The 11,128-nt window shown below is 39.5% G+C and overlaps 1 protein-coding gene and 1 long non-coding RNA gene across 2 annotated transcripts; both read right to left on the bottom strand.

The window, feature by feature from the left end:
• Positions 1–24: 24 nt before the first annotated feature.
• LOC107584748 (eukaryotic translation initiation factor 4 gamma 2-like) lies at positions 25–2,153 on the bottom strand. The gene is made up of 4 exons (XM_016271468.1): positions 2,119–2,153; positions 1,815–2,023; positions 760–881; positions 25–649 (listed from the first exon to the last, which is right to left on the bottom strand). Exons 1-4 carry the CDS (start codon positions 2,124–2,126, stop codon positions 584–586), a joined length of 405 nt encoding a protein of 134 aa, XP_016126954.1. The 5' UTR covers positions 2,127–2,153; the 3' UTR covers positions 25–583.
• Positions 2,154–5,688: 3,535 nt separating this feature from the next.
• Positions 5,689–10,494, bottom strand: LOC107584749 (uncharacterized). Its single transcript, XR_001609177.1, has 5 exons — positions 10,255–10,494; positions 9,310–9,420; positions 7,974–8,039; positions 6,097–6,222; positions 5,689–5,820 (listed from the first exon to the last, which is right to left on the bottom strand). It is a non-coding gene; the product is annotated as an uncharacterized lncRNA (long non-coding RNA).
• Positions 10,495–11,128: the final 634 nt, after the last annotated feature.

The raw sequence follows: 11,128 nt of genomic DNA on the forward strand, positions 1-11,128 counted from the left end.
TATAAAAAAAAAAAAAAAAAACGGGGAAGGAAAAAAAAATAATAATAATAATTTTACAATCATAACTGAAAAAAGTAAACAATTTTTCCTGTTTCACAGACCTGGAGAGTTTTTCCATTAGACTCCATCACACACACACTAAAGCCACTACTGTGAGGTATGAACAACGCATCCGCTAAACGTTATGGTAACCAATGATTACGGAGGATTCTTTGTAACAAACAAAAGTGAAAATTGCAGCAACTCAATATGACACGGAGCAAAAGTGCATTTCAATAGTTTTGTGCTGAAATTAACAGCAGCACAAAAGGCTTTTGCAAATACAAGTTCTTAAAAGCAAAAATACATATATAAAAAAGATGCAGTTTCAAGCTGCTAATACTATTTATCTGTGGTGGTTCTGAACAGATGCTAGTCATTGCATGCTTTAAACAATGAGGCCAAAGAGAAGCGTGAATAATACGTTGGCTTGACACTGCAAAAAACAGCAGCACGGAGTGGAGTGCGGATGTTAACACAGGTGAAAGGAGAGATGGTGAAAGGAAACGGGAGAGGTGAGTACGTCAAGGCTTTGGCTGGTTCTTTAGTCAGGTTCCTCCTCAGACTCTTCCTCTTCTGCCGTCTCCAGCCAGGTGAGCCACTGGTTCACCTAAACAGGGAAAAGGGAGAAAGAGGGAAGGGAAAAAAAAAAAAAAAAAAAAAGTAAATGTGTCTTTCATAGAAATGGTGTGAAACGGTTTAATGCAATAGGATAATTACCTGGAACAATGCTTTTCCTTTCCCTGGAAACTCCTGTGTAATATCTTCTTTCCACGCTAGGAAGGCCTCTTCTTCTATTATCTCCATATCATAGAAGTAGACAAAGTAGCGCAGTAACATTCCTAAGGAGATAAGAGACCGTTAAAAAAACGAGAAAACAAGCATTTCCTCTGACTACTTCAATTCCAAGTCTTGGTAAACAATCTCCAAGGTTCCCACATCTTAGGTCAATGAATTTCTTGATTCAAAACTTGTAGCCAATCAGCAGTAAGGGGCGTGTCTACTCATGATGTGGCGGAGAGAGCGTTCAGTGCTCACATTAGCGAGCCGAGCGACAGAAAGATAGAGATGCAAGAGGAAAACATCTGCGGAACAAAAGAAGGCTTAAGGCAAGAAGTAAGACCCGTGTAAATATCGGATCAGCTTTCCAGCGCTGGAGAGAACTCAAGGAGCGGAAGGCCTGCGATCGGACACCGAGGTTGCTTTGTTTCTTCTCGATAGGTGAGCAACACAGTGTCTGCGCCGCAACAGCTAAAGTCTGTCTAGTACACTGGACGCGACAAAGCGACCGTTTAAAATCATTTGAAATTGGTCTCAATACGTCAAATAGAATGCAACAGCAGTTTTCTGTCAGGGATTTGTCGTACCGCGTCGCTTCCAGTGTAGATCATATATATATGGTGTAGACCGCATAACTGATTATAATGAGTTCTATAGTATTTTGTTGCGCCGTGCCACTCGCGTCCAGTGTAGACACGGTGTAGCATTGGTTTTGCTTTGTTTCACAGAACTAATCGTTGTCTGGGTTGCGTACGTATGTGCGGAGCTATCAAAATGGGGGCGAGACCCTTTTGGGGTAGGGGCGTGTTTGTTTTGGTGATTTCAAATGTCAACATTGGCTACCAGAAATCGCTTACCCCACCTTTAAATAAAGGGGCGGGGGGGGGGTAATTATTTAATAAAAATAAATAAATAAAAGTGAAACAACCAAACAAACCTTCCTTCAAGTCTGGGGGAATTATCATAATTTACAGTCAGAAGATTTTTAGCCGTACCTTTGGGAAAAGCATGGGCGTTGCAGTGGATTTGTAGCGCATAGAGTGCACTGACTTGCAGGTCCACGTGATCATGCAGGAATTTTTGCATCACCGGTTTGAAAGCAAGTAGCAGCTGCTTTTCCTGGTCGAGCTGCTCTTTCGTAGGTGCAGATAATTGGTCATCTGGTTCAGTGAAGAACATCTCGTGGAAAATGAACTGCAAAAAGCTAGACAAATTTTGGGAGGGTTAACCAAGTGTCCATATAACAAACTTTCAATCCATTTACAAGAAACGTTTCAGCCATCAGGTCCATCATCATACCTGGTCATCAGAATGTTAACAAAACCCTTATCAGTGTGCAAACAACTTCAAGAACAATTAACTCTTCAAATTAAAACCAGACTATGAAGAATGCACACTGTGTGAACACTTAAGGCAAAAAATACATTTTTAAATAAATTATTTTCTTTATTTTTACTTGGATAACCTGAAATATGAAAAAAAAAACATTTGTCATCCCTGGTCCAAAAATACGCCCCCCATTTTTTTTTTCTTTAAGCCCAGATAACATAACATACACAATGAAAAAATTAAATAAAAAGAATAAAAAAAACAAATGGATGCATAATAATTATTAATTTATATGGATCAGGGATGTCAATTTTCGATTTTAACCTTAATGCTGCAAAATGCGTCTATTGCAGCAGCACGACATGACATGCAAAAGCCACTCAAACCTTTAAACCTGACTTTAAATCACATTAAAAGCTTAATTTGTACATTATGAAGGAAAGATGATGCATTTAAACAGTCACCGTCACTCACAGCCGCTCGCACGTGTTTTGCACATGAGCCACACGCAGCACAAAATTAAATAGCTCAATCGACCATCGATAGATTTAATCGATTGCATCTCTTATCGACAATTAATTGATCATCGATTAATCATTGACATCCCTAATATGGATAATCACTAGGGACAACCATGACACTTGTTGGCTTAAAATTGGATTTTTATTGTAGTAATTTAACTGTTTTAAGTCTTCAACAGTATTTTCAATTTTTTCAGTACCGATACTGGTCTAAACTGCTGAAATGTTGACACCAGTTATGACAATGACAATAACAATAAATGTTCATCATCGGAAATTAATCATTCATACCTCATCAGCATTCAGCTCTGTCCCCAAGTGTCAATAGCTGTGTTTCCATACAAAGATGTGAATTTAACTTGTGCGCAAAACTGGAATATCATAAAATATTTGTGAATAAAGCACCGTTTCCATCCAACGAATTAAAGAGTACAAAACCGTCACTTCCTGATAAACTTGCTCTAAATATCACTAAGAAAACTAGGAGAAGCCACTGAACGTAATAATTTTCCTATATGATAAATTACTTGCGCCACAGAGCGAGCAGATGAAACAATGCAGTCATTGCTTTCGGCGGTGGATGCCAGCTGTTTGGGAACGCAGTCGTGCAAGACAATTACAGAATACAGAAATAGTTTGACGACTGGCTTTGCTCAGGCATTTCAGAATGACCATAAATAGATGCTGTGAACGAGATCGGTCCGCTGCTAGTCAAGTTATCATGTCATAGCGAAAAGTCACATGACTTTTGATGCGCATGGAGGAATATATTTTGTAAATGCGTTTCCATCGTAGTTTATGCGCATGTTTTCGTATTGGATAAAAAGTTTCCTACTCAAATGTGTGCATAAGTTTATGCGCATCTTGGCGTTTCCATCCAGCGGTTTTTTCCTGCGATATTCAAAAATGCGCATAAAAATAGGTGGATGAAAACATAGCTACAGTTAAGTAATTAAACACAATATTGGGGAAAAAAAAAAAAAAAACATTGCGATATGAGAAAAAAAAAATTTAATAAAAACAAATAATAAAATCACCAGATGACTTGATTAGCTCTATTTGAAAAATAAATCAATGATTGGGTGATTTTGTAGACAAGTAAATCAGCATAGAAAATAAACAAGTTACAAGTATAGATAAATATAATAGAACAAAGATACAAATAAAATAAAAGGCAAGTCTAACAGTATACAGGTATAGAAATGGAATAATCAAATGTAAAATAACACTGCGTAGTCTTCACTGTATAAATTAAATCTAATAAATCTGTGTTAAAGCTACAAAAGTAGACTTTTCTCTGGGTTTTATTGTTTTATTAACATGACACAGAAAGCAAGAGGAACATTAAACTGCTGTGAACCAATATACTGTTACACATCTATTTTCTTTCTCAATTGTTTACCTTCACCTAAGCAACTGTGTTTACAAGGATACTTGCAGAGACACGCATTTTGACAATTTTGCGCGCATGTCATTTCAGGCACAAACGGACGCGGAAGTGAATGGAATTCGGTGTTCACATGCATCTGTGTGGCTCTCACCGTGTCTACACCAGACGCGAGTGGCGTGGCGCGGTGCGATAAAATACTATAGGCTAGAACACATTATAATCAGTGATGCTGTCTACACTGGATGCAGCGCGATACGACAAATCCCCAACAGTAAACTGATGCCGCGTTCTATTTATGAAGTACTGACACAAAGTTCAAATGTGACCCTTGACCACAAAACCAGTCATAACTTCAATTTTTTGAAATTGTGATTTATACATCATCTGAAAGCTGAACACATAAGGATTATAATATTGTTAGGATAGGACAATATTTGGCCGAGATACAACTATTAGAAAATCTGGAATCTGAGGGTGAAAAAAAAAAAAAAAAAAATCTAAATACTGAGAAAAATCGCCTTTAAATTTGTGCAAATGAAGTCCTTAGCAATGCATATTACTAATCAAATTAAGTTGATATTTACAGTAGGAAATTTACAAAATATCTTCATGGAACATGATCTTTACTTAATATTCTAATGATTTTTGGCATAAATGAAAAATCGATCATTTTGACCCTTACAATGTTTTTTTGGCTATTGCTAAAAATATACCCAAGCGACTTAAAGGGATAGTTCACCCAAAAATTCTGTCATTAATTACTCACCCTCGTGTTGTTCGAAACAAGACCTTCGCAAAGAAAACAAAATGAACGACTTTATTCCACATTTTCATCTCTACTGCATCACTTTGGATAAGCGTTCATGATAGTATCATGATGCGAGCATGTGGCGGAGCCGGCGCTGACCCAGATCCGGCGTGATGACATCCTTACGCCGGATCTGGGTCAGCACCGCCACGCGCTTGTTGACCTTGAATGTGGTAGTTACCTTGCGGTCTATGGGAGGGTCAGAGAGCCCTCAAATTTAATCGAAAATGAACGAAGGTCTTACGGTTTCGAACAACATGAGGGCGAGTAATTAATGACAGAATTTTCATTTTTGGGTGAACTAAACCTTTAAGACTGGTTTTGTGGTCCAGGGTCACAAATTATTTGCAAAGGTCGCTTTGTCGCATCCAGTGTAGACAGACTCGAGCTGTCGCACCCGGTGTAGATACGGTGTCGGTGTGTGAGCAAAGAAAATAGCGCACGCATGTTCATAATTGAGCTCTATTTCGCGCTCGAATGGTTTCAAATTGCTTGAACGTTTAAACCGACAGGACCTAAAACACATGCAAATGATGAACCTTCATTGTATGATGGCTAAACTTTGCAATTAATCCAACAATCACCTGCGCTTCGAACCCTGTACCTGGTCCATACGGAATAACGTTCAGTATACCAAACATCACACATCCTGCGATGTGACTATCGCAGATGCGCACATCGCAATTTGAATGCTGAAACGATACATCGTGCAGCCCTTATACATACATATACACGTTGACATGTGCTAATTTTGTGTGTAAGAAAAGCCATCTGCTTTGGTACAGAGTATAAAATTTAAGCAGTATTGGTATTGTGACTCTAGCCTACACATAATGAACAAACCCCTCACCAGCAAGATGATTCCTTTGAGGATGAGCTTTGAATCTACGCCCACATTCAGGAGCTCAAGGCATAGCTTGTCAAACTTTTCAGGGGTCAGTTTATTAAGTATGCTACAAAAAACACAAGCAAAATGGTTAGTTCTTCAGTGACATCTATTTCCATTGGTTTTTAAAAAGCTAATTAAAGTAAATTTGCAACCAAGAATATTCAAATCAAGGAAGAAAAGTTTTAAAAAACAAGACACTTGTCTTTACACACTTCTCACAGCAGGACAAGGGAGTGTGTTCTGCTTTCCGCCGTGTATTATATTACTCTCGTAAGGTAAATCAGGACAAACTCTACGGTCTCTGCGGTGGTGAATGAATGGATTCATTTCAGGCTCTTACCCCCTCACTTTCCTGAAGATTGCATCGTGTCGTTCTTTTTCGTTGGAGGAGTTGACATCTCGTCTAGTGCTTCGTGAAGGAACCCATCTCTGAACGTTAGGTCCTGGGGTTTTCCCCAGGAACTCGCTATAAAACAACAGTGCAGAGTCATTGGTTTTGTCAAGGCTTTAGTGACTTACTAATGTCTTAAAACATCGGCATTGAAATATCTTTTTGTGCCAATCAGAAAGGATTCTGCCACCACCCGTACATGATTAAAACACTTTAAATGGTATTTCCTCACATGAGGTCAAAACCTCAGATTCAGGACAAGCTACTAATAATGTTTACATTTAAAACTAAAAAGTGACAATATTAATTAGTTAAAGGGGTCAAATGATGCGATTTCAAGTTTATTTCTCTTTGGAGTGTTACAAGCGGTTTGTGAATAGTTAAGATCCCTAAAGTTGCAAAGACAAAAGTCTCAAACCCAAAGAGATACTTTTTATAAAAGTTAAGACTCATCCACGCCCTCATAAAACGCCTAATTTAAACACGCCCCCACATGTCTACATCACGACGTGGGAAGATTTGCATAACACCGTCCAAATGTTCACACAAAGGCGTAACTTTTATTCGCGCTGTAGTATTGTTGTTGCCGCCATGTCATGGAGACACTGTGCGTTTCGTTGTAAGAACAAAACTTTGTTTGGTCTTCCAAAAGAGGACACAACTAGAAATCAGTGGTTAAGTTGTATTTACAACACTGTTCCTGAAGAGTTCAAACCAAATATTCAGATGTGTGCAACGCATTTTACGGAGGACGAGGACTGTTTCCTGGGAGAGTAGCCTACAATGCAGCACCATGCAACACAACGTGTAAAAAGACAGTACAAGTCATTATAATCCATAATCATGTCCCCACTGGGTGCAACAAATGCCTAGTTAATAATGGGTTTTAATGTTTTTGTCTCGTCGCTCCAGCCGGACAGGGCATCACAGTATGGTAAGGGGCGTAACATTTCCATCACACGCTTGAGGAATTCGGCCAATCACAACGCACTGGATAGCTGGCCAATCAGAGCACACCTCACTTTTGCAGACCGATGAGCTTTGTAAAAATCGACGCGTTTCAGAAAGGCGGGGCATAGAGGAGAAACAATAATGTACAGTATGTGGAAAATAATGTTTTTTGAACCTTAAACCGCATAAACATTTCATTAGACCAAATAGGCCTACACAAAATAATGTTCTTTTTTAGCAATGTCATATGACCCCTTTAATAAGTAATCTTTTCTTTCCAATTGAACTATATCCATGTGAAAAGGCTCAAACCAAAAGAGGCGGGCTGGACTTGATTTTGCATTTTCAAGAATTGATTGGCTAGTTGTTGTTTGCCATTACTGCGATCTCTTGAGTGACAGGTTGCTGGTAGGGAAAGGTTACGCAATGATGCACAATTCAGAGAACAGATGATATTGCGATTAAACATTATGAGGGGATATGAATTAAATAAAAATAAATGCATGATTACATTTATAACAAACATTACATAAAAAGAACAGTTAGTTTTGATTTCATGGTGAGTGACTTCACCCAGGTCAACAAATTTTTTGCTGGTTGCTATTCAGTCAACAAATCCCCCCACCCCCCCACTTACACAATCAACAAGTCCTCAGAAAATAATGCAACGATGTCGTTGATGTAATGAAGGTCACTGATGTAGAGGACAGCAATACATTTAAATGAGCCGAGCGGTCAATAAACAAGCGCATTCATAGATCAAAACTTGAAGTTCATTTTGATTCAGACACGACCAAAAGAGATATCCAAACCAATTTGTTACTTGCCAATTTTTAACAAGAAAAAAGGTCCATTATTCAATTCTCCAAACGTACCCGTTGCCGACAGACTTGGGATAGTGCTGAGATGCACCCCTACCTCCTCCTCCGCCCGAAGAAGCACTATAAAAGTGAAAATTCATATTGTGAGATTTTATTTAAATCACTGGAACTCATTTTCCAATCTATTTTCCCCACATCCCAGGAATTTATATATGAAATACTGAGCTCTTTCTGACCATAAGCTACCAATATGCATCTTATTAAAGGGGTCATATGAGGCGATTTAAATTTTTCCTCTCTCTTGGAGTGTTACAAGCTCTTGGTGCATAAAGAAGATCTGTAAAGTTGCAAAGACTAAAGTCTCAAATCCAAAGAGATATTCTTTATAAAAGTGAAGAGTCAGCCACGCCGACCTAAAACGGCTCGTTCTAACACGCCCCCACATATCTACATCACTATGTGGGAAGATTTACATAACACAGCCCAAATGTTCACGCAAAGAAAGAAGGCGTAACTTTTTATTCTCGCTGTAGTATTGTTGCCGCTGCCATGTGGTGAAGATGCTGTGTGCTTCGTTGTGGAAGCAAAACTACTTTGTTTGGCCTTCCAAAAATGGACACGACTAGAAATCAGTGGTTAAGTTGTATTTACAACACTGTTCCAGAACACTTCAACCCAAATATTCAGATGTGTGCAGCGCATTTTATGGAGGACTGTTTCCTGATCCTGGTAGAGTAGACTACAATGCCGGCTGTTCTGACTCTCAGACTGCAAGTAAGTTTTTTTATATATTTAAAGAGTTTTTATATATTTAAAGCGAGTTTTTTGGGCAGTGTAGAGTAGGGCTTGTTGTTTGTCATTTCTCAGATCACGAATGCAGACATGGTTGTACGTTTACATGGCGCGATGCAACTCAAAGCGTAAAAATACAGTATAAATCATTATAATCCATAATTATGTCCCCACTGGACGCAACAAATGCCTCGTTTATAATGGGTTTTTCATGTTTTTGTCTCGTCGCTCCGGCCGGACAGGGCATCACAGTATGGTAAGGGCCGCAACATTTCCGTCACACGCTTGAGGTGTTCGGCCAATCATAACACACTGGATAGCTGGCCAATCACAGCACACCTCGCGTTTCAGACCGATGAGCTTTGTAAAAATCAACATTTCAGAAAGGCGGGGCATAGAGGAGAAACAATAATGTACAGCATGTGGAAAATAATGTGTTTTTTTAACCTTAAACCGTATATACGCATTTCATTACACCAAATAATGTACTTTTTTGCAGCATCGTATGACCCCTTTAACTAAACCCTAGGTAAATTAATGATCTTCTGAAAAGGCATAGATCCATAAAAACGGTGTGTAATAAAAAGTGTAAAGTTACCTGAAACGAGAAGCACCCCCCTCTGCAATCACACTCTCCACTTTGGCGGCTTGACAATGAAAGATCCTCAAAAAGAATGAGAGTGAAAGGGTGGGGGTGTAGAAACACGGCCTAAAAGAGGAGAAAGGCACTTCATTTAGACACATTTACAAAATAAATGGAAATGACAAGCATTTAAGTTTAACTGAAATGTACAGGAGAGATTAAATGGTTCTTTAGTCGCACTGAAAAAAATGACAATGCGGATAAATGTCAAGAACTGAAGAGCCATCAAAACTGAACAAAGCACTGGGCCTCTGCCATGAGCTCTGATTTCACAAAAGAGCCTTGATTTATCAAACAACACATTCAAGCGGCATTCTCAGCGGGTTTCGTAAAAGGTTTACGGTCAGTTAATAAAGACTACACACGGACAGTTTAAATGAGCGTACATTTTATGATTATGATAGACAATAACTCACTTGTTGTCAGAGCTCCTCTCGCGCATTAGCATTGAGGCTAATTACCGCACAGAAGAAAACGGCCACGATTTGGACATTCAACGTTTAAAGTCAACTCAATAAACAAGTGGAAACCAAAACCAGGCATCAAGTTTAAAAGCGGGTCACTTGGCAGTATAACATTCGTTGTTTTATGGTCAAACGGGCGGTTTACCGGCAGGGTGGTGCGAGAGAACAGCTGATCTAATAACCGGACGCCATTTTCTCATAAAGGAGCATAAAGCGAGTCAGCAGAGCCGCACCATCAACATATAAACACACAGCAGCTCACACACAGCGCTAAACCTCTGGGTTTAACTCTGTAGCGGCGCTCGGTTCTCCTGGATAACGGAATGTAGCTGTTATAGGTCTAGCAGATATAGAAAGCAAGAACATGAGAGCAATCGGAGCCATTTTACAGCAGCAGCAGCAGCAGCCCAGTGACTACCGCTTAGATTAATCTCACCTTTTCTAAAAGAACTTCAGCTTTGATGGTGTTGGGTTTCCAGAAAAGAAAAGAAGATGAGGAAAAAAAAACGAATTTTATTTAAACGTGAATAATAATATGGTTAAAGAGCAGTGCGCCTTGAGGTAACTGGCCGCACCGGTACGAGGAGGAAACTGAGACGTTACGCACAGCCGCAACTTTATTCACTGACGAGTCAAACCTGCTGGGTGGTACGTCATCATCAAGTTTCGCTGCACCTACACTGATGCCTAACAGCGGAGTGGATTTTGATTCACCCCGCACCATCAACATATAAACACACAGCAGCTCACACACAGCGCTAAACCTCTGGGTTTAACTCTGTAGCGGCGCTCGGTTCTCCTGGATAACGGAATGTAGCTGTTATAGGTCTAGCAGATATAGAAAGCAAGAACATGAGAGCAATCGGAGCCATTTTACAGCAGCAGCAGCCCAGTGACTACCGCTTAGATTAATCTCACCTTTTCTAAAAGAACTTCAGCTTTGATGGTGTTGGGTTTCCAGAAAAGAAAAGAAGATGAGGAAAAAGAAACGAATTTTATTTAAACGTGAATAATAATATGGTTAAAGAGCAGTGCGCCTTGAGGTAACTGGCCGCACCGGTACGAGGAGGAAACTGAGACGTTACGCACAGCCGCAACTTTATTCACTGACGAGTCAAACCTGCTGGGTGGTACGTCATCATCAAGTTTCGCTGCACCTACACTGATGCCTAACAGCGGAGTGGATTTTGATTCACCCTCAGTAGGTGGAGTCTTTTATGCGAGTCATTCGGCATTAAATGAAAGCTCCCTATCTGGTCTCTAAGTGTTATAGATCACGATTTATTCATGCATTCATTAGATTTATTTGT

The sequence above is a fragment of the Sinocyclocheilus grahami genome, unplaced genomic scaffold (genome assembly GCF_001515645.1).
Source record: "Sinocyclocheilus grahami isolate Dianchi unplaced genomic scaffold, SAMN03320097.WGS_v1.1 scaffold62.1, whole genome shotgun sequence".
Lineage (NCBI taxonomy): Eukaryota > Metazoa > Chordata > Actinopteri > Cypriniformes > Cyprinidae > Sinocyclocheilus > Sinocyclocheilus grahami.

Coding starts and splice junctions, on each gene's coding strand:
- LOC107584748 (XM_016271468.1), bottom strand. Junction 882..1,814: donor CGCCCATGCTTTTCCCAAAG/GTACGGCTAAAA, acceptor TTATCTCCTTAG/GAATGTTACTGCGCTACTTT. Junction 650..759: donor AAGGAAAAGCATTGTTCCAG/GTAATTATCCTA, acceptor TTCCCTGTTTAG/GTGAACCAGTGGCTCACCTG.